Here is a 24,691-nt window from a genome sequence, read left to right as displayed (position 1 = left end):
AAAAAAAACATGGTAATTCACTAACCTACCGTGTTGTTTCAATTTGAGTTTACCGATGTCGATGTCATTCGTATTGTCCGGCAGTGTTTTACAGGGGAGTTTAGTAAAACACTGCCGGATGTGACTCAATGCAGCCCGGCCAGATAAGTGAAATCCGTGCAGGGCTTCATTGTGCACATAAACCTCATATAGTCTGAGGATTGTCCGTAACATAAACCATAACATCTTAACACTTAATTATAATAAATAAAGACACGGAGACTTGAATTTGGCCGAAATTGTTAGCTATTTATTTAAGTTAACCATTAACTGTGAATAATTAAACTAAAGTATGGTGGCCAGAAAGAACGGCTAAACAACCCTATCCCATAGATAACTATCTTGTAAAAAAGAACTGACGTAAACCTTCCAACAAACAAATAGGTATCCGCTCAACCTCCATCCTGACCAGGGGCGGAAGTCCGGGAGGCAGCGGAGTCGGCTGCCGCCGGGCTCCTAACCTGAAGAGGGCGCCTCGCAGTGGCGCTACTGACTTTACACAGATTGACACATGCGGACGAGCGTCCGCATGTCAATCTGCGGTCTCCCTCCCTGCTGTGTTGGAGGGACACGGAGCGCATAGAGCGTCTCTCCTGTGTCCCTCCCTGGCTCTCTCCCCCGGCCGGTCTAATACAGGACGTGCCGTTCGTGAGCTCTGATTGGCTCACGAACCGGCACTTCCTGTATTAGACCGGCCGGGGGAGAGAGCCAGGGAGGGACACAGGAGAGACGCTCTATGCGCTCCGTGTCCCTCCAACACAAGGGGGAGGAGCAGGCACTGGGGGCATATACCTGGCACTGGGGGGGGGGAGACCTGGCACTGGGGGGCATATACATGGCACTGTGGGGGAAGACCTGGCACTGGGGGGCATATACCTGGCACTGGGGGGGAAGACCTGGCACTGGGGGGCATATACCTGGCACTGGGGGGCATATACCTGGCACTGGGGGGGGAGACCTGGCACTGTGGGGCATATACCTGGCACTGGGGGGCATATACCTGGCACTGGGGGGGAAGACCTGGCACTGGGGGGGAAGACCTGGCACTGGGGGGCATATACCTGGCACTGGGGGGCATATACCTGGCACTGTGGGGGCATATACCTGGCACTGGGGGGGGGGAAGACCTGGCACTGGGGGGGGAAGACCTGGCACTGGGGGGGGGAGACCTGGCACTGGGGCGGGGGGCATATGTGGCACTGGGGAGGGGGGTATATTTGGCACTGGGGGCATATACCTGGCACTGTGGGGGAATATCTGGCACTGGGGGCATATACCTGGCCCTGTGGGGGAATATCTGGCACTGGGGGCATATGCCTGGCACTGTGGAGGAATATCTGGCACTGGGGGCATATAGCTGGCACTGTGGGGGAGTAGGCACTGAGGGGGCATATGTGGCACTGTGGTGGAATATTTGGCACTGGGGGGAGCAGGCACTGAGGGGGCATATGTGGCACTGGGGGGGGTATATTTGGCACTGGGGGCATGTACCTGGCACTGGAGGCATATACCTGACACTGTGGGGGAATATCTGGCACTGGGGGCATATGTGGCACTGGGAGCACGGCCCTAGCAACAAGCACTACCCCCTAGCAACGAGCATGACACCCAGTGCATGAACCCCCTGGCAACGAGCATGACACCCTGAGCATGAAAACCCCTGGCACCGTGCATGGAACCGCTGGCAACGAGCATGACACCCAGTGCATGAAACCCCTGGCAACGAGCATGACACCCTGAGCATGAAAACCCCTGGCACCGTGCATGGAACCAAGAGCATGAAACCGCTGGCAACGAACATGACACCCAGTGCATGAAACCCCTGGCAACGAGCATGGCACCCTGAGCATGAAAACCCCTGGCACCGTGCATGGAACCAAGAGCATGAAACCCCTGGCAACGAGCAGGTAATTTAAAAGTAATTAGAAGCCTTACTGTAGAACTTAATGTATAATGGGCATTACGGTGTGTGGCATAATGTATCACGGACATTGCGGTGTGTGTCATAATGTGTCGGGCATTACGGTGTATGGTATACTATATCGCGGGCATTGTGATATGTGGTATAATGTCTCAGGCTCATTGTGGTGTGTGTTATACTGTGTCAAAGACATTGTATGTGCTATAATGTATCAAGGGCATTGCAGTGTGTAGCATAATGTATAATGGGCATTGTGATTCCTGTCATAATGTGTCACAGGCATTACGGTGTGTGGTATAATGTATCAGGGGCATTGCAGTGTGTAGCATAATGTATAACGGGCATTGCGATTCCTGTCATAATGTGTCGGGGGCATTACGGTGTGTGGCATAATGTGTCGGGGGCATTATGGTGTGTGCATATTGTGTCATGTGCATTATTGTGTGTGGCATAATGTCTAAGGGCCACTGCAGTATGTGGCATAATGTATACTGGGCATTACTATAAGGAGGAAAAATTACAAATAATGTAAGGGGCATGAATCAGGATTATTTTTCTTTCCCGTCTGGGCGTGCAGGTTGGAAAACTGGGGTATAACGCAGTCTTTTCCTGCAATGTCACACCCCTTTATGGTAAGCCACGCCCATCCCAACGAAGCCACACACTCTATACTGCCAATTATGGAGGGGGGGGAGGGGGGCGAATAATTTTTTGGCTTGGGGGAGAAAAATTTCTAGTTACGTCACTGAACTGACTCATTCCTGTAAGCCGCCACTACAGCGCAAACCCCAGGAGAGTACGCTGGTGCGCGCCTGCTGTGGGAGGTAGGAGAGGAGCTGCTGCTACCGTTGCCCCGCTGCTGTGGGGAAGGGGGGGACGGGATGGATGGACACACGTGCGAGGCGGTGTTTAAGAGCTGGTACCACGCTTGCCTTGGATTCCACTTCCTAATTGCGCTCTGCCTCTGGTAATTGGGGAGGAGAGAAGAGCCTTCTTTCACTACACAAGGTATCCATCTATGCTCCCTTTCTCCCTGCATAAGTGCACTGCCAGTATACTGTATGTATGTTTGTATATATAGATAGAGGTAGGGGTCTGGCACAGCCACATAATAGACTAATACATTGGGTGCCCTCACAGCAAAGTAGTTTAGCAAAATAGAGGTGGTGCGGCACTCCAATGATTTGCACACTGACACCAATTGAAGTAGTGCAACGTTTCAATGCCCGTTTAATGAATCTGCATTTTTGTCATATATACAATGACCCCCATTCTGCCTCATCCCGTCCTCCAGACCTCTGTTACTCCATCTGCCCCCCCCCATTTGCCAAGTCCTTCTGCCCGCCCGCGACCATCCCTCCCCATCTTCCTCCCATAATTAATTGTCCTCCCGCAGGGAATACATATGTTTTACCGACAGACGGGATGCCGTCTGTCAGCATCCTGACAGCAGCATCCCGTCCGTCAGAATGCTGGCAGGGGGCGTGCGCAATGAAGGCCCTTGCTTGTTGCGCTCGCAACGCAGTGGTCTCGGTGGTTCCCATCCCACTCTATTGGTGTTGTGGACACCCACGAATGGGAATAAGACCTGTGAGACGGTATTCTGGTGTCGGTATCCTGACCGCTAGGAATCCCGACAGCCAGCAAAATGATTGCCTCCCCTCCCGCAGTATCGGTCACATAATAGACTCACTTTCAGCTCCAGGCCCATGTGGACCCTAAACTGGCACTGGTCTGCTGGGATGTATCATTAGCACAAGGTTAAAAATGCAGCCAAACCTCCAAAAATGCAGTTTTCAGAGGTTTGGCTGCTTACTACTTATCCACCAAGCCTAGACCCCAGGGCTTGGATGCGGTGGGCAACACCATCTTTAGATGGGCTTCTATCACATTTCCCATTGGACCCCTCCCAGCACCCCCCAGTGGGGCGCATCAGCCCACGCATGCACAGATAGGACTCCGGATCATACACCGGGAAGTTCTACTGTATCATGGCAAAGAATAGCTCTCACCACAAGAGCTGTCCTTTGGAAATTTCTTCATGCATACGCCAGTATGCTTGCAAAGAATGGCAGGATATATATATAAATATATATATAGCCTGCAGGATCAATATTGGTGTGGTGTGTGTGTATATATATATATATATATATATAATTTTATTTTTTTGCCTCTATATAGGGGGGCACCTGTATTTATATTGCCTCCGGGCGTCTAGGACGAACTTACGCCACTGATCCTGACTACCCACCCGTGAAGGTGATGAGGCTGCCACCCGTGAAGGCGGTCCAGCAGATGTAAAACCAGTCAGCGAAGGAGAGCGCACCTAAAAATCAACAACCAAACGACCTCCAATCCACTCTATAATACAACAAATGTTAACTTGCCGTTCTTTCCCGCCACAACCAAACCGTGACAACCCACAGCATGAAAATAGCCAACGCAACAACATAAAACAAACACCACCAGTAGGGAGGGAGGGTGGGACGACAAAAGCAGAAGAGGCTGACCCAGCCCCTTTCTCAGGCTTAAGAACCCATTCCGCCTACCCCCAACATTCATTCCTATTGGCTAAAAATAAAACTCCCATAATGCCTTACCGTCCTGCCCCCAGACTAGCTGAGGTTTAACCCACTCCTCTCCTATTCTGTCAATTCGTTCTCCGTACTTAAGTAGTTAAAAAACAAATAAAAAAAATGCATGGGGTCCCTCCTTCTGAATATAACCAGCCCTGGGCTCTTTGAGCCAGTCCTGGTTGTTAAAATACCAGGGAAAAATTGCACAGGGGTTCCCATTGTTTTAAAAACACCAGGCACTTGGACTGGTCCTGGTTCCAAAAATACGGGGGGTCCTTCATATTTTTGAAACCAGCACCGGGCTCCACTAGACAAGGAGATAATGCCACAGCCAGGGGACACATTTATATAAGTCCCTGCGGCTGTGGCATTACCCACCCCCCACTAGTCACCACTGGCCAGGGTTTCCTGTGGTAGTGGGAACCCCCCCCCAATCCAAGGGCCAAGGATGAAGCTGCCACACCTGGGCTGTGGGGGGCGACTTTACAGCTTCTCCATGTAAAAAAAATGAAATATTGTCTTTTTCTGTGGAACTACAAGTCCCAGCAAGCCTCCCTTGCATGCTGGTACTTGGAGAACAACAAGTACCAGCATGCAGGGCATTAAAGGGGCCGCTGCTACCTGTAGTTCCCTAGTAAAATAAATATTCCAAAAAACACAGGACACACACACGGTGACAGTAAAACTTTATTAAAACATACTCACACTCACATACAGTGTCGGACTGGAGCATGAAGGGCCCACCGGGGGTATGCAGTGGTAGGGGCCCATGATTAGAGGTGTGGCCAGCCTCCAAAGGGGGTGTGGCCAGCCACCACAGAGGTTTGGCTAACCATTATAGCAGGGCCGCTTCTAGACAATTTGGCTCCCAGTGCGAGATTTCAAAATGCGCCCCCCCCCATTGCTCTAAAAAAAAATAACGTGCCCCCCCCCACATAGCTATAAAAAGAAAAAGCATGCGCGCGCGCTCCCGACAAGGGTGTGTGGCCTGATTAAAATGGGCGTGGTCTCATTAAAGTGGGCATGGCCTTGTCTGATATCATCACGCCCACCACAGGGGAAAAAAAATAAAAATAAAAAAGTCCCCATTTTACACATTACAGCAGGCAAGTGTCCCCATTTTACACAGCGCGGCAGGCAGGTGTCCCCATTTTACACAGCGCGGCTGGCACGTGCCCCCATTTTACACAGTGCGGCAGGCAGGTGTCCCCATTTTACACAGCGCGGCAGGCAGGTGTCCCCATTTTACACAGCGCGGCAGGCAGGTGTCCCCATTTTACACAGCGCGGCAGGCACCTGACCCCATTTTACACAGCACGGCAGGCAGGTGTCCCCATTTTACACATCACGGCAGGCAGGTGTCCCCATTTTACACAGTGCGGCAGGCAGGTGTCCCCATTTTACACAGCACGGCAAGCAGGTGTCCCCATTTTACACAGCACGGCAGGCAGGTGTCCCCATTTTACACAGCACGGCAGGCAGGTGTCCCCATTTTACACAGCACGGCAGGCAGATGTCCCCATTTTACACAGCGCGGCAGGCAGGTGTCCCCATTTTACACAGCGCGGCAGGCAGGTGTCCCCATTTTACACAGCGCGGCAGGCAGGTGTCCCCATTTTACAAAGTGCGGCAGGCAGATATCCCCATTTTACACAGTGCGGCAGGCAGGTATCCCCATTTTACACAGTACGCAGGCAGGTATCCCCATTTTACACAGTACGCAGGCAGGTATCCCCATTTTACACAGTACGCAGGCAGGTATCCCCATTTTACACAGTACGCAGGCAGGTATCCCCATTTTACATAGTACGCAGGCAGGTATCCCCATTTTACACATTACGCAGGCAGGTGTCCCCATTGTACACAGTACGCAGGCACGTGCCCCCATTTTACACAGTGCGGCAGGCAGATATCCCCATTTTACACAGTACGCAGGCAAGTGCCCCCATTTTACACAGTGCGGCAGGCAGGTGTCAAGTGGGGGGGGGAAGAAAGGGGGAGAGAGAGAGATAATACTTACATCTTCCCGCTCTTCGGTTATGGCCGCCTCACGTCCCTCGCGCCGTTCGCCTCCTCCTTCCAGGCTTATCTCCTCTCCTCCCTCTTCCCGAGCGCTCCTGATAGGGGAGCGGGGCTTCGCGGAATGACGCATTTGCGTCGTGACGTCACGACGCAAACGCGTCATTCCGCGAAACTCCGCCCCTTGAGCAGGAGCGCTCGGGAAGAGGGAGGAGAGGAGATAAGGACACACAAAGTGCCGCGGCGGGCGCCCCGTGCGGTTGCACGGCTCGCCCGCCGCTAGAAACGGCACTGCATTATAGAGTACCTGGTCTGGACTCCTTGAAAATTTATATAGTAATTAATGCTAGTGCATGCATGATAATGTGCCAGATTAATGACAGCAATGTACTGTAGAGAATACATCATAGTCCTGTGCAGTATAAGGTAACATATGTATAATATATAATTCAAGTGCACAGTCTAGAAGGTTCCGGTATGAATTGTCGACCATGTTATGGTCGACAGTCATTAGGTCGACCACTATTGGTCGACATTGACATGGTCGGCATGGACACATGGTCGACACATGAAAATGGTCGACACATGAAAGGTCGACATATGAAAAGGTCGACATGATTTTTTAAAACTTTTTTTGGTGTCGTTTTTTGCGTGACTGGGAACCCCAATTAGTGCACCGCGACCCTCACATGGTGCCTTCGCTCCGCTACCGCTTCGCTCGGCACACTTTAACGTTCCAATCGTAGTCCATGTGGATCGTAAAGTATGGAAAAGTTCCCCAAAAGAAAAAAAAGTTAAAAAACTCATGTCGACCTTTTCATGTGTCGACCATTTTCATGTGTCGACCATGTGTCCATGTCGACCATGTCAATGTCGACCAATAGTGGTCGACCTAATGACTGTCGACCATAACATGGTCGACCATGTGAACGGATACCAGTCTAGAACCTGATCCCTAGAGAAGGAGGGCCCCCAGGCAGTGGAGCCTACCAGTGGTTTCCCTTGTACCTCTGTGGGCCAGTCCGAGCCTGCTCACATACATACACTTACACATACTTACCTACATCCCACGCAGTCATTCACGTCCCCTTCTCTAGTAGAATCCATAGGATACCTGTAAAAAAAAATACATATACTCACCTATTTCCAGTGTAGATTGGTCCTCTTCATGCCATGTAGGCATCCAGGGATTTAAAAAAAAAAAAAAACGCTAAAATCCCGGTGCACTGCACTTAAGGGGATCCATGTGTACACAGGGATCCCCTTTTCCTGAATAACGGGTCCCCTTGTGACTTCTGTCGCTTGGAGACCCTCCAGCCAATTAGGGAGCACAACGTCATAGCGATCTCCTGATTAGTTGTGCGCTCCCAGCCTGTCAATCAAGCGGAGCACATTGGCTATAATTGGGGGGAAAATACCAATTATAGTCTATGGTGGGAACCTGTGGTCTACCGCAGGCCACAAGGTTAATTGAGGTCACCCCCAAGAGTGACCTCAATTAACCATGCAGTCTGCGGTTGAATCACTCACATAATCTAAAAATGCATGGAATACAGTTTATTTTCAATTTATATCATAATTTCTTGGCATATAGCAGCCTTCAGTTCATTAATGGTTCTTGGTCGATGTTTGTAGACCTCAGCCGTCAGATGGCCCCATTGGCTGTATAGAGGCTTTTCATGAAGCTGACAAGGATTGTTTTCTGCAAAGTGATGAAAATTCTGCTTGTTAGCAAAGCCCGACAAATTAAAGTGAACTTTGTCAGGAAATTTTGCAGAAATGGGCAGCGGTCCCATAATGACGTATAAGGCCTAATTCAGTGCCACACACACAATGTCAGTGTTGATGTAGTTGAACAATTTTTTGCCACTGCAGTTGCGTGAAACACTCTTACTGCACATGTGTTACACCAAGTGTACGCACAAAGAAACGCGGTATCTGAAGTGTCTGGGAAACGTTTTCCTGCGGAGTGAAGAAAATGAGAAAAGGGAAAGAAAAATGTATTTCACTTTGGGGCACACTTGTGAGTTCTATCAAAAAAAATGATATAACTTTTTGGGTAAACTGGACTCGTCAAGGACTACTCCCAGAGAAAAATAAAATGTTTTTGGAAACTCGGATAAATGGACTTCTCAATTAATTAACCCCAAAAACACATATATTGGTCAAAACATCCTAATTCCCCTATGCCAAGAAATGGTTTGAATAAAAACATGTATACTGTACATGGGTAGGAAAGTGGGGCGCACATATGTGAGGTAAGGAAGGAAAGAGATGTGAATCAAAAAATTATTTAAATATCACCACTGTCACAATTTAGTAATTCAGATGGAACTTCGTTAGTTGATCAAATAAACTTTTCCGGTTGTGGGGACCCTTGTTGTGCCCACACTAACCTATACCTTGGACAAGGTGTGTGCCCTGCGCTGCGGCTGCATCAGGGCATCACACAGGGAACCAACCAACAGCAGATACTGCACTGTTCTGACAATCACTATCACTGACTCATCATGCCTACGCACTCATCCCCTGTCCAATGCTTCAACAGATGGAGGAAAGCAGCAGTTTGGGACCTGTAAATTGAGACCTATAAGCTCAGGCTCATACTTCTTTACTGTTCTGGTTTCAATTGTCTGATATTATACAGGTTAGTATCAGTCGTGTCAGATATATAGTGTCTCTTGCATTATCACATTGGAGAGTCTTAGGCCCTCATTCCGAGTTGATCGGTCGGTATTTTTCATCGCATCGCAATGAAAATCCGCTTAGTACGCATGCGCAATATTCGCACTGCGACGGCGCCAAGTAATTTAACAATGAAGATAGTATTTTTACTCACGGCTTTTTCATCGCTCCGGCGATCGTAATGTGATTGACAGGAAATGGGTGTTACTGGGCGGAAACACGGCGTTTTATGGGCGTGTGGATGAAAACGCTACCGTTTCCGGAAAAAACGCAGGAGTGGCTGGAGAAACGGGGGAGTGTCTGAGCGAACGCTGGGTGTGTTTGTGACGTCAAACCAGGAACGACAAGCACTGAACTGATCGCACAGGCAGAGTAAGGTTGAAGTTACTCAGAAACTGCAAAGTAGTTTGTAATCGCAATATTGCGAATACATCGGTCGCAATTTTAAGAAGCTAAGATACACTCCCAGTAGGCGTAGGCTTAGCGTGTGTAACTCTGCTAAATTCGCCTTGCGACCGATCAACTCGGAATGAGGGCCTTATTTTCATACCATGTGCACATTATACCCTGCTTATAATCACAGCATCTACAGATGCTGAAAGTAGGCCAGGGAAGGACCTTGTAGTGGCAGTTGCATAAAGCCATAGACCGGGACCACCAATTAGACTCAACCTTAGCCGTGCTGCGTCCAACTCTGAATCATCCCCATTATTAGGCAGGAGTTTAATTAACCTGTAAGTTACTAAAGCTGGGTACACACTGAAGTGATATCGCACCAAATTGCCGTTTTGGTGCAATATATCGCTTACATCGCACAGTATGTACCCAGTGCTGCGCGCTTCTGCAGTCACATGCGACAGACGCTTGGTTTGATGTACTGCACATCAAAGCAAGCGTCCATCGCTAGGTTCCTGTGTTATGTTAATGAAGGACGGAACGTCCTCCATTAACATCGCCCCAGTATGTATGGGCATTCTGGGCTGATGGGGATTCTTTGCTATGACGGAACGAATCCCTGTCGCTCCAGTGTGTACCCAGCCTAACGTATTTCATTTAAATGTGGTGTTCCTTATTTTACCACTGTTTATTATGCTTGTTTTTATCTGTCATGCTATAACTAATGTTTGTAATGTAGGAACACTACACAAGGAGAGCCAACAGTCTAAATTCCCAGTTCCAACAAAAATTATTTCTTGGAAAATATTATAATCAACATGGCAAGATATTTGGGGAAAATAGAGGAATTTGATCCTGCAAGTGATGACTGGCTGCTCTACACTGAGAGGCTGGAGCAGTATTTTATTGCTAATGATATTGATGAGAAGAAGCAAGTGGCAGTCCTATTAAGTGTTATAGGAAGGAAAGCTTACAGAGTACTACACAGCATAACCGCCCCTGAGAAGCCAGCTAACAAAGCATTTGCGGACATTGTACAGGTTATGCACGATCATTTGTCCGGTAAGCGGCGGCTGATTGATGAACCAATTCAATTTCATGGAAAGCACCAGAATGAGGGGGAATCCATCGCTGGTAATATGGCAAGACTGAAGATAATGCCAGAACGCTGCCAGATTGGTGATAGGTTACACAATGCCCTGAGAGACAGATTGGTGTGCGGAATTTCTAATGAGCGTATGCAAAAAAAGCTCCTAACAGAACCAGATCTTACATTTCTACATGCAGTACGAGAAGCAGTGTCTATGGAAACAGAAGCTGAAGATGGCATTGTTCTGCAAACAAGAGACGAGGCTGTGTCTAAGAGTACGAAGGTGAAGGCAATGACGAGAACCAACCAGGCAGATATTAGCCCAGGGGATATATGGTACCATCGTGCAAGAAGCGCAAATATTCCAGGGGAAAGGAACTTCAAGCATGGGTTTTGTAGAAGGTACAACACAAAGGGGCACCGGGAAGGAGCCCGCCAGGAACTAATGAGAAATGAAGAGACAACAGATACAACAAGAGTGAGTATTAAGACAACAAATACAGTATGTATCCTTTAGAGAAAAGTATTTTATGTGCCACAAGCCAACGTCACCAGGAATGGATGTGAATGGTAAATATCTGTGATATACAGTTCTTAATGCATCTTCCACTTGGGGATAACTTTGATTCAATGTAAATGTATTTATTTCATTATCAGTTATACTTCATTGCACTTTACAATTGGGAACATATAGTAATAAAACAAGACTGAGTAATAGCAGACAGACAAAGAGGTATAATGCCCCTGGCACACAAGCAATTTGGCTCACACAAGTGATAAATGGCCAAAATGTGGAATTAGTTAATTTGTTTAAAACAGGGGTGGGGAACCTTTTTTCTCCAAGGGCCATTTTGATTTTTTAACATCAACTGCGGGCCATTTTTGAAGCCCCCACCACCACCGTCTTCCTGGGAGAGTAGGCATGGCCTTACACATAATGCCCACAGTAATAGCTGCTTACACATACTGACCCCAGTAATGCCCACAATAGTGGCAGTTAGACATAATGCCCCCTGTAATTCTAGATACACATAATGCCCCCAGTATAGTTCCAGTAACACATCATGCCCCAGTATAGTAGCAGTTACACATAATACCCTAGTATTGTGCCAGCAGGGCACTCACCACCATTGCAGGACAAGTCCCATCCAGACTCCTACACACCGCCGGTCCAGGTCCTGGGTCTGCTCAGCATTGCAGCACAGCCATTCCTCCCACCCGCCCACAGCCAGCAGAGCAAACCTCCACTGAGATTGCTCTCCAAAGCTGCCTCACATCACTGCCTGGAGCTGTCTGCCACGCATTGCATCATGGGAGATGTAGTTTTCTCACAGTGTACACTGTATACAGTGCGAGAAAACTACATATCCCATAATGTCATGCAAGGTGGACGGCTTTGTACACTTTGTGGCTGTGTTGGCAGAGCCCCAGGTTGAATTAAATACTTTTCCAGGCCGTATAAGGCCCGCGGGCCAGAGGTTCCCCACCCATGATGTAAAACAACAATATTATTTATAAAATTATAAGAGAGAAATAAATCTATATGGGTTCATGCTTTTAAATGTACAAGATAACAACCAACGGCATATATTGGCCTTGTATATTGGCCCTCATTCCGAGTTGATCGGTCGCAAGGCGAATTTAGCAGAGTTACACATGCTAAGCCGCCGCCTACTGGGAGTGAATCTTAGGTTCTTAAAATTGCGACCGATGTATGCGCAATATTGCGATTACTAACTACTTAGCAGTTTCAGAGTAGCTTCAGACTTACTCTGCCTGTGCGATCAGTTCAGTGCTTGTCGTTCCTGGTTGACGTCACAAACACACCCAGCGTTCGCCCAGGCACTCCCACCGTTTCTCCAGCCACTCCTGCGTTTTTTCCGGAAACTGTAGCGTTTTCAGCCACACGCCCCTGAAACGCCGTGTTTCCGCCCAGTAACACCCATTTCCTGTCAATCACATTACGATCGCCGGAGCGAAGAAAAAGCCGTGAGTAAAAATACTTTCTTCATAGTAAAGTTACTTGGCGCAGTCGCAGTGCGAACTTTGCGCATGCGTACTAAGCGGATTTTCACTGCGATGCGATGAAAAATACCGAGCGAACAACTCGGAATGAGGGCCCTTGTTTATTATTATTATTATTATCCTTTATTTATATGGCACCACAAGGGTTCTACAGTGCCCAATTACAGAGTACATAAACAAATAATCAAACAGGAAAACAGCAACTTACAGATGTTGACAGTATAGGACAAGTTCAGGGTATAAAAACGGGCACAGGGAAAGAGCCTGCCAGGAATATTAGCCAGACACTGTGAGAATGAGAAGGGCTACAGAAACCTCAATTAGATTGGAGGGAAATAAAAACCTTGAGCTCATCATTAGCCATTCCCCTAACTCTAGATTCCACCACTGCGATCTTAGCAATGGCAGTCTATCTCATAGCAATAGGTGCATATTAACTTTGCTGGCCAATTTATGGTGTCCATGATTCTGGTTGTGGTGGATAGTTTGGCTTTCTTCCTGTTTCAAGTCTCCATACATCTTTTGGTAAACTGCTCTTTGTTTACCCTGTGCTAGGAGGCAGGCAGTCATCCTCACCTCATTAATATGCAAACTTATAACAGTTTGACTACATGTTCTAGAATTTCCTGGTCACAGGATACCCACAACTGAATGTACATTTTAATTAAAACTACAATATAACTCATGTCAGGCTCATGAGTGGAATAAACATTCTTATTGATCTGTGTCGACCAGATTTATAATCTAACAAAAGAAAGCATAACTCGCAATATGCCCTTATATACCTATAATCTCCATAAATGACAAAACGGAATTTGTACATAATAACATAAAGCTATGAATAGCAGAACAATCAGCAGAAAGGTGAGGTGGGGGCTGTGTTCTGGACTTGAACCTTAGGAATGTTAGGGACCCACCTGATAAAGTCAACTGGCCATGGTAGGTGGGCCCATATTTTTAGCCAAAAATTGTACTAAACACCTTCATTTTACTCCATGTTAAATTGCAGTTTATTATAATTGTTCATACCAGTGTTCTTAGTGCTTAGAGTGTACACCTACATTTTTTATATTTCCTGTGTGGCACTACAAGTCTGAGCATGGAAGCATCTCTTATGTTTATAATCAGGATGTGCAGTCCAGCACCTCCCCAACCCCCCAACCCCCCCACACACACACACACACACTCCAATATGTTATATTTGATATATGATTCTTTGTATAGTTTACAGTATTCATATTCACTTGCTAGTGATTATTGTATTTTACAGGAGACGACTGAAGCAGTGAAGATGGATCCCAATAATATGTGGGATCGCACTGATAAAAATGAAGTTCAAGAGATGAGGTCTGTTATTATTATTATTATTATTATTATTATTATTATATTTGGACATTTGGGGACTGGAAATTGACATACAAACTGCTGGCATACTTATAATTGGGAAGCAGTTATCTTCCCGACAGGCGGGATCCTGGTGGTTGATATACCGATGCCGGGAACCCGAAAGAGGATGCAATCCCGGCGTCAACATAACACGTTTAATGGGATGCTGACGTCACAATACCGTCAGCCGGCATCCCGATCGTCCTCACTGCGGGACGCGCTGGCGTCCTGCTGCGGGGTGGGGGAGGTTGGGTTTAGGCAGAAGGAGGAAGGTTAGAGTGCAGGGCCGGGAAGGTTAGGGTTAGGGACCAGGGAGTGTGGGTTAGGTCTAGGCACAGAGAAGGGGAGGTTAGGGTTAGGCATCAAGCAGGGAGGGTTCACTTTAGGCAGCGGGGAAGGGAGGGTTAGGGTTAGAGTGCAGGGCCGGGAAGGTTAGGGTTAGGGACCAGGGAGTGTGGGTTAGGTCTAGGCACAGAGAAGGGGAGGTTAGGGTTAGGCATCAAGCAGGGAGGGTTCACTTTAGGCAGCGGGGAAGGGAGGGTTAGGGTTAGGCACCCACAAAGGAAGATTAGGGTAGGGGGCAGAGGAGGGTTAGGGGACTTTATAGAGGGCTGTCGGGATGCTGCTGTTGGGATGCTGACTGCTGGCATCCTGTCCATCGGCAATACATACTGGACCCTTGTAATCTATAGTAAAATAGCAGTTTAATAGAAGAGGATAAGTAGTGAGCACTGGATTAGCCAGAAAGCAATAGGAATAGAAGGTAATGGGGTTAGCTGATCCAGTCAGGCATCAGAGGGTTTTCTATATACAGTAGAGAGAATTCATGTAAGTCTGTGAGAATTGTGTACTGTGGTGGAAATCTGGTGCAATAGATTAGAAAAGCAAACTAGGTGGGTTAGGAATTTGTTGAAGCGAGAGGAGATTTCAGGGAGTCCTGACAGTTTGGAAGCATGGGAATGGAGGTATGGGCATTTCACATATGGGGCACAGCCTGGAAACACTCCTGGGAATGGTAATGTGGCAGATCATGAGTGTGCACATCCTGCCAGGGAAGATAGGTTGAAATCAGAGATATTTTGAGAGAAGTGATGTCATTTGGTGCAGGCTTCTTTATGGCTGTTCAGCTTTTCACTAAGCCTCTTCAGCAAATTCCAAGCTTACAGTATAACCAAACTCTACTTTTCAATAATCCCAATCAGATGTGACGTCTGATGAGTGGTGTTTATTATATAGTAAAGGAAATTGCATGTGTGGTAAAACTGCAAAAATACAAATAATGAAATACAATTACAATGTGCAAAGATAGGATGCAATGCAAACCTGTAAGATACAGAAACATGAACAAACTGGTGTATGCAAGCAACATAATTACATACAGTATGCAAAGGATTGGCTGCAGTGTAAATAATACAGATAGCATACATTACAGACTAAGCAGATCTATGATGACACAGTTAAGGGTCAGAAACTCACCATCGAATGCTATACCAAAGTTGAGTGGCTGCAGGGATGTTTGCCTAGGACCATGTGAGAGTGGAAATACAGCAGCTCACAGCTTATTTAGCCTAGAATGCATTACCAGACTTGCTAAGGCAGCTAGTGAGGGTCAAAGTGGATGGAATGTAAGCTACTTCTGTGCTGACCACTAGATGGGGCTGGTAACAGAAATTAATGTTATCACAGAAGTAAGAGAGATTTAACAAAACCTATGTTGAAAGGCATGACAATGACTTTGTTAGTAGAAGTATTTTCTATTTGATTTGGTACAGGCAGCCTGTTACGATCTGAGGAGTATATCTGGACTGAGTGTTGATAGAAATGATCTGGGGAATGTATCTGGATGGAGTGTTGCGCAAGCCCAGCAATCCTCAAGTCTCCTGCATACTAAAACTTTACCTTTAGCAGCCGCATTTCCCAGGTAGATTAAGTCCACCCAGTGCTCAGATGCCCCCAGGTCTTAATGTGGACAAGGAAACTATTGGAGGCTGGGCAAGTGCAGGGAAATATGCTGGAGTAGACAGTCACCTGGCACGGAGTGGGTTAAAGCTAGACAGATAGGCACACACTAGACAAAGCTGGACTGGCAGGTACTGGTAAATAGCAGGAGTATAACATACAGTGGGATCAGGACTGGATAAGACACATATCAACTGGTACATAAATGACAAGCAATGCCCCGAACCCACAGTAGTTGCTACTGGCAACAACAGAAGTGTATAACAATTGAATACAGAAAGGGAAAGCAGAACAGACATAAAAACAATACAGAATGCTCCAGGTCAGTGGATGTTACTCCTGACCAGGCCCGCCATCATGGGGGTGCTGGGGGTACAGTAGTTCCAGGCCTGGCCTCTCTAACAGAGAGGAGAGGGCCCGTGCCACTCATGCTGCCGTCCGCCCGCTGCTCTGCTCCACCCCCTTTTCGTGCCCGAGATCTGACTCTGTTACAGGAGAGGGAGAGGACGCCGCTGCAAGCATCCCTCCCAAAATGGCCGGAGTCTCATAGGAGACAGTTATTAAAGATACTTGAGGAGACTCCTCTAGTATCTTTATTAACGGCCTCCTCTGAGGCGGCGGCCATTTTGGGAGGGATGTTGTCAATTGAAGCTTGCAGCATCCTCTCCCCCTCCAGTGGCAAACGCAGGATTTGCATGGGGGGGTTTCCAGAACAGGGCGGAGCCAATCACAGGGGTGGGGACTGAGGTGACCCAGTATATGCTGGGTCCGTAAAACTAGTGTGTGTGTGTGTGTGTGTGTATATATATATATATATATATATATATACACACATATATCTTCACATATATATATATATATATATATATATACACATACATATATATATTTATACATACACACACATATACATAGCATATTAAACATGCATACATATATATATATATATATATGTGTACACACACATACAGTACACATATATACACAGGTATATATATATCATATGTGTGTGTTTATATGTATGTATGTATGTATATACAATCATGTGTATATATGTATGCACATGGATATATATGTACTATAATTAAAATAAAGTAAACTTTTATTGCACTTACAAGTGCCACCAGAAAGACAGCAGGCTGCAGAGGATGCAAGACAGCCATTAATAATACTCATGCAGCTAAAAAAAAAAATTAGTGGAGGGGGGTTTCTGGGTGCTCGGAAACCCCCCCTGGGTGCGCCACTGCCCTCCTGTGACAGTGTCAGAACGCGGCCATGAAAAGGGGGTGGAGCTAAAAGAATGTGGGGTGGGGCTACACAGGACCAGGCTGGCTGCTACCACAGAAGAATGATCTGCAACAGCTCCTGCCAGCCTGTGATAGGTAAGTTGAGGGAGAGTGAGTAAGAGAGAGAGAGAGAAAGTGTGTGTGTGTTGGTATATGTGTATCTGTGTGTGTGCGCATGGTCATTATGTGTAGCAGCACTACTATTGGAGGCATATATAAGTGGCATCGCTACAGGGGGTAGTTTGTGTTTAACCGGCACTGCTACTGGGGGGCATTATGTGTATAATTAGCACCGCTACAGGGGGCATTAATATGGTGCAAGGGGCATTAATATAGTGTTGCTCTCGATGTGCACAGGATTTTTTTAAAATATATATTTATTAATTTTTTACATTTTTTTTTTGGTGGGGGGGGGCCTACCTATTTTGTCAGTCCCACAATTTCTGATGGCAGCCCTGCTCCTAGCAACCACAGTACCAACACAAAGGAGCAGTGTAGAAGATAGACAAGGACAGGCTGAGACAAGGGAATGGTCTGAGGACAGACGGATAGGGCTGAGACTATAAACACGGTGAGAGGCCAGAGAGAGAGACTGAAGTGGAATGGAACTGACAGTCTCTCACAAGAACCACACAATGCACTCACATCAGGGCCGGATTAAGGCTGGTGTGGTGGGGACCCCGGGCACTCACACACACACTCACATACACACTCACTCACACACATACGAAGCTGCAGCTTTACAGCAGTGCACGTCGGAGGCTCAGTCGGTGTCTCATGGGGTAGTGAAGTGAAATCCCACGAGACACTGACTGAGCCGCCAGCGTGCGTTACTGAGTCACACGTTAGGGCCCCCCACAGATTGCCTTATAACTCAGAGCAGTCTCCCTCAGCAGCCGCCGAGGAGCTCCGTGTAGACTCTGTACACGGAGCTCCTCAGCGGCTGCTGAGGGAGACTGCTCTGATTTATAAAGCAGTCTGTGGGGGGCCCTAATGTGTGGGGGCCCCAGGACGGCCGCCCTTGTCACCCCTAGGATAATCCAGCTCTGACTCACATAAATCAGGGACAAACAAAGAAGGATTCCAAAGAACTATAGCTAAGAAGCAGTGTTCCAACAGAAATGGGACTTGATACTGAGGAATAAAAGCTCACGCAGCAACCCAATTCTATGGCCAGCATGGAGGAAAGGTCAGACTGGGAATATAAAGGGAGCACTAACCAATGACAATGGTTCAGTACAGACAAGCTCCCTTTAATTACTAATTCAGTGCAACTGTGCTGCTACACATCCACCAGGCTCCTGACTTGAACAAGAAGCCACATGCTGGAGTAAAGTAACAAGGCATTTCCCAACAGGTGTGCTGCTACAGCAATTCTGCAGACAGACTAGAGCTGCAATTAATCTGACAGAACAGAGCTGCAGACAGCACACGTAACACAACAAATATAGGGGGTCATTCCGAGTTGTTCGCTCGTTATTTTTTTTTCGCAACGGAGAGATTAGTCGCTAATGCGCATGCGCAATGTCCACAGTGCGACTGCGCCAAGTAAATTTGCTATGCAGTTAGGTATTTTACTCACGGCATTACGAGGTTTTTTCTTCGTTCTGGTGATCGTAATGTGATTGACAGGAAGTGGGTGTTTCTGGGCGGAAACAGGCCGTTTTATGGGTGTGTGTGAAAAAACGCTACCGTTTCTGGGAAAAACGCAGGAGTGGCTGGAGAAACGGAGGAATGTCTGGGCGAACGCTGGGTGTGTTTGTGACGTCAAACCAGGAACGAAACTGACTGAACTGATCGCAGATGCCGAGTAAGTCTGGAGCTACTCAGAAACTGCTAAGAAGTGTCTATTCGCAATTCTGCTAATCTTTCGATCACAATTTTGATAAGCTAAGATTCACTCCCAGTAGGCGGCGGCTTAGCGTGTGCAAAGCTGCTAAAAGCAGCTTGCGAGCGAACAACTCGGAATGACCCCCATAGGCACTGATAGTACAGAGCAGCAGTAGAAGGTTTTGCAACACAATCTCGCCAATGCATTAAAAAAAAGATTGTAGTGGTGAAAGACTGGTTAGAGGAAGACAGGGAAGGAGATTGGCTGACAGCCGGCACCATTGGCAGCATGGTGCCCCGTGCGGCCGATCCTAAGGAACGAGCCTGGGGGCAGGGCCAATATAATGCGATTTAATGCGTATGACGGTGTTTTTAAATCAAAGACGTTACAGGTCACTATAGAAAAAGCAACCTTAGCAATCCAATTGAAATAATAAAGCAGGCATTAGAGTATTTAAATAAAGCAATATTTTAGGAGATAAATGGCAATGTTGTATAAAGGAGCCGCAACCGAAGCGATACCAGGGAGGGGTCAATATTTACAGTATGTGCAAGACCATCTGGGACAGCAATCCCATAAATGATCATGCAAATTGTTTCAATGTACACACTTCCCAAAAGCAACATGTATGTAATACAGTGCGCATGCATAAAACTAAATCTGCTGCTCATCAACATATTCTGCATTTTAAAAATGACCCTTCAAGAAAATAATTTTAAGGTGAATGGTTTAACTTTCCCATTACAATCCTGGACAGCGATGAGCAGAGTAAACTTGTCTAACAATTTAGTATCTTATTTGACACCAAAGGTATTCCTCTAAATGTAAACCAGAAGACTAGAAAAATCTAAATCTCTCTGCACATGTTACATCTGCCAGCGGTGTAACATGGTTTTGCCCAACTGCTTACTTTTTTGGTTTGCTAACAAACCTGAAAAAAGCCCAATATATATAACCACTTATACATTTTTCAAAGACGTGTTAAACGGAATGACTTTATACTTGCGGTATACATTAGTGTTGCTTTGTACAGTGTTTAAGGAATTCAAATACGGTGATTACAAAGAATAATTGTGTTAATGTAAAATAATGTTTGGTTTATTTTATTTTTCTCAGTACAGAACTTGTACAGGAGGAACTGCTCACAGCAGAGATGGATCCTGATAACTTGTGGGATGAAATTGATGAAGATGAAGTTCAGGAGATCAGGTCTGCCATAGAAGAAGGAGACCTTACCAGAGCAGTTGGAATCATAAAGAACACATTAGACTATTTAGAAACTGTCCCGCTGAACATTGCAGTAACGGGAGAGTCAGGTGCTGGAAAATCCACTTTTGTCAATGCTCTCCGTGGTCTGACTGATGAAGATGAAGGTGCAGCTAAAACAGGGGTCGTAGAGACCACAATGGAGCCAACTGCTTACTCACATCCCTATTATGAAAATGTGAAGTACTGGGACCTTCCCGGGATAGGAACGCCCAATTTTAAGGCAGAAGATTATTTGCAAAGTGTTGATTTTGCCAGGTATGACTTTTTTGTCATTGTTGCATCTGAACGTTTCAGGGCTTGCAGCATCCAACTGGCTCAGGCCATCCATGCCATGAAAAAGAATTTCTACTTTGTGCGATCAAAAATTGATGTAGACATGGACGCTTCCAAAAAAAGAAGACGTAAAAAATACAATGAAGTGAAAATTCTGCAAGAGATCCGGAAAGATTGCATCAATGGTTTTGTTAAAGAAGGTATTGAAAACCCCAGGGTCTTTCTTCTCGATCTAATGAACTATAAGTATGACTTTCATCTCTTGCAAGAAACTCTGGAGAAGGACCTCACGATGCACAAGAGACATGCCTTCCTGCTCTCTCTGCCAAATATTTCTCTGCCTGTACTAAGAAAAAAAAGAGAAGCACTAAGGCAACAGCTATGGAAAAAATCTGCCGTCTCCTGCACTGTTGCCGCACTACCTATCCCAGGCCTGGCCATTACTTGTGATGTCACCATCTTAGTCAACACTATGAGAGAATACCAGAGAGCATTTGGTCTGGATGAAAGTTCTCTCTGCAGGTTATCCAAGATAAGCGGTAAAAGTATTACTGATTTGAAAAAAGTTATTAAATCCCCGCAGGCGATAAGTGAAATAAATAAGGAGATTGTCATTAAAATGCTTACTAAGGGAGCCATGGGAGCAGCCATGTTGGCTGAGCATTTTGTAAGCTACATGCCGGTGTTTGGCTCTTTGGCTGCAGGTGGGATCTCGTATGTTACCACTAATAGGATGCTAAAAGGATTTTTGTATGATTCCTGTGATGATGCAGAGAGAGTCCTTGTAACGGCTGCAGAGTCATGTGTTTAGAAACAAATAAACTTAAGACAGTTGAAAAACAAAAAAAGTAAATCTCTAGCACTGCATCTCAGATTGTGCACTTAATTACTGGCCTGTGTGCTATTCTTCCATTAGTAGAGCAAAACCCGGCAGTTCTTCTAGTACCGTTTAGGGTTGCCAGGGACAAGAGTACAATGCTTGGGTCTACATCCAGATTGGCCATCTGGCAATTTTGGTAAACGCTGATGGCCTGATGGTCCGGTCCGATTGTCTGAAGGCCTGAACCATGAACATAAGCAGAATATAAGATTTGCAAAAAGTAAAGAAACCATGGACATACAACAGCTAAGTCAGCCATTTTTGGTCATAAATTCCAAGGATTATTTATAAAGCCCACAAAGGCACCAGGCAAGGCAGCCATTTTAGGTGCACTACATACAGATGTGTCCTCATACGCTATTGCTGCAGTAATTTCCAAGTCTTGCACTACACGTGTTTTTTAATGACCTTCTTTTTTTCATGTTTGTGCCCAAAAATGCATCAAAGATGCTACAAACCACTTAATGAGAAAGTCCTGAATAATTTGATATGTGACACTTGTATATCTGTCTGTGACTGTATCTGAATCTGTATACGAAGAACTACGATGTACTGTAGCCGCCGTGGCTTTTTACCACGCCAAGTTCCATTGTGCTTTGTAGTTTGTATACAAACTCAGTTGCACACAGATATACATGTAACAGGTAAGAAATAGTAGGATGTTTTGTGCCAGGGTTGGTGGACGTACCTGTATTTTTACCCGGGATCACCTCTTGGACCGGATCTCGCTACTGGAATCCTAGGCAGTTGGATGAGGAACCCCAACCCCAGAGGACCCAATACAATAGTCACCACTTGTTAGGATGGTGACCAGTGCTTAAAGTGGTCCTAGAGAGGTAGTGGAACTCACCCCCCTCCCCACGGTGCCCATGTAATAAAGGTAGTGCGCGCGCCGAAAGCGCGCGCAGCAAAAAGGGTGTGTGGTCTCAAAGAAAGGGGCGTGGTCACACAATAGTAATAATGCCCACAGTAGTAGTACCCAAGTGGACATTTTGAAGTGGGGATATGGAAAAGTGAAGGGTGCAATTATGTGCGCGCCGAAGGCGCGCGCACTCCTGATAAAGGGGCGGGACCACACAAATGGGGGCGTGCCCTTCAGTGTAGTTTACCACACCATATACCCCTTATACACATTATGCACCACAATAGTAGGACCCCTTTCACATTATACCTCGCAGTATGAGCCGAAATTCACATTTATACCACACAGTATTTGCCACATTCATATTACACCACACAGTATGAGCCAAATTCACATTACACCACACGGTATGAGCCGAAATTCACATTACACCACACAGTATGAGCCGAAATTCACATTATAGCACACGGTATGAGCCGAAATTCACATTACACCACACAGTATGAGCCGAAATTCACATTATAGCACACGGTATGAGCCGAAATTCACATTATAGCACACGGTATGAGCCGAAATTCACATTACACCACACAGTATGAGCCGAAATTCACATTATAGCACACGGTATGAGCCGAAATTCACATTATAGAGTGACAGAGTGACAAGGAGAGTGACAACAGGGACATGGAAAGTGACAGCAGGGACATGGAAAGTGACAGCAAGGGAATACAGTAGGGACTAGGGAGAGAGAAAGGCAGCAGGTTAGATTACCTGTTTAGCAGCGGCGGTGGTCAGCGGTGCTGTGGATGAGTAGGCTGTGGTAGGCGTGATGTGGAGGAGGCTGTGGGCCTCGGAGATAGTGCGGAGGAGGAGGCTGTGGGTGCGCAGAGGTCCGAGGGCGGGGCGGCAGAAGAGGCTGAGAGCGGCTGCAGTGGATCTGGAACCAGGCTGGCTTTATTATCCCTGCCGCCGCATCGAGCTCCTGTGACCACGGCGCTAATATTTAAAAACTGCTGCGGACTGGCAGCCAATCAGCGACAGATTTGAACTAGTAGCGCCGCGGTCACAGGAGCTCGATACAGCGGCAGGGATAATAAAGCCGGCCTGGTCCCAGATCCGCTGCAGCTGGGAGTCTGGAACCTGGGCTTCCAGTGCGGCGGCGATGGTAGGGGCGGAGCGACGGAGGGCGGACCGGGAACACAGCTTCTTTGTTGGCCCATACAGTAATGCCCCCAGCTGTAGCACCCCTTATACAATGCCCACAGTAGTAGTGCCCCTTATGCAATGCCCCCAACAGTAGTGCCCCTTATGAAGTGCCCCCTTTACAATGCCCTCATTAGCTGTGCACCCCATCAGTAATGCCCATAATGGTAATGCCCCTGTGTAGTATTGCCCCTAGTCGTTTAGCCCCTGTAGTTTAGCCCCAGTAGTCATGCCCATACTGGTAATGCCCCTGCAGTTATGACCCCAGCGATTTACTCCCCCCCCCCTTAGTTTAGCCCCCAGTGGTAATGCCCCCTGCAGTTGTGCCCCCAGTTGTTTAGCCCCCATGTAGTTTGCCAAAGTTAGTAATGTCCCCAGTAGTTTTCCCCCTTGTAGTTATACCCCCAGTAGTTTAGCTCCTGTAATTATGCCCCCTTGTAGTTTAGCCCCCAGTAGTAATGCTGCCAGTAGTTTGCCCCTTTGTAGCTTGCCCCCTTGTAGTAATGCCCCCAGTAGTTTTCCCCTTGTAGTTTGCCCCAGCAGTAAAGCCCCCCAGTAGTTTGCCCCAGTACTAAAGCCCCCCAGTAGTTTGCCCCTCTGTAGTTTGCCCCAGTAGTAAAGCCCCCCAGTAGTTTGCCCCAGTAGTAAAGCCCCCCAGTAGTAAAAGCCCCCCAGTAACTAGCCCCCAGTAGACACGCCGCTAGTGGTACACATATAGGAGGGAGGGGTGGGGAGCACCATACTTACTAAGCCCCGCTCCCCCCGCCGCAGTCCTCTCTCGCCGCCCGCTCCTCGGCACTATGGGAGAGACGTCATGACGTCTCTCCCATAGCGCGCACTGACAGAGCCGGAAGCAGGAGCTCAGTACTGAGCTCCTGCCTCCGGCTGCCGCTGCGGAGAGGGAGACGGGCGCCCGCTGGTAACGCGATCTCAGCGGGCGCCCGGCATCTCCCTGCAGCGCCGCCCGGGACATCGGGTTAGGTGAGCCGGG

At 47.1% G+C, this 24,691-nt stretch overlaps 1 protein-coding gene across 2 annotated transcripts in view; it reads left to right on the top strand.

Annotated features, from left to right (window-relative positions):
- LOC134967029 (interferon-inducible GTPase 5-like) overlaps positions 1–21,696 on the top strand; it is a 39,754-nt gene extending 18,058 nt beyond the window's left edge. For both annotated transcript variants that reach the window (XM_063944021.1, XM_063944020.1), the window contains exons 2-4: positions 10,376–11,204; positions 14,022–14,098; positions 20,330–21,696. In XM_063944021.1, coding sequence (XP_063800091.1) covers positions 10,455–11,204; positions 14,022–14,098; positions 20,330–21,566 — 2,064 coding nt within the window. In that variant the 5' untranslated portion in view covers positions 10,376–10,454 and the 3' untranslated portion in view covers positions 21,567–21,696. The remainder of the gene's footprint in view (positions 1–10,375; positions 11,205–14,021; positions 14,099–20,329) is intronic.
- The last annotated feature ends 2,995 nt before the right edge of the window (positions 21,697–24,691 follow it).

The sequence above is a fragment of the Pseudophryne corroboree genome, chromosome 10 (genome assembly GCF_028390025.1).
Source record: "Pseudophryne corroboree isolate aPseCor3 chromosome 10, aPseCor3.hap2, whole genome shotgun sequence".
Taxonomy (NCBI): Eukaryota; Metazoa; Chordata; class Amphibia; order Anura; family Myobatrachidae; genus Pseudophryne; species Pseudophryne corroboree.
This window is presented reverse-complemented; position numbering and strand designations above follow the sequence as displayed.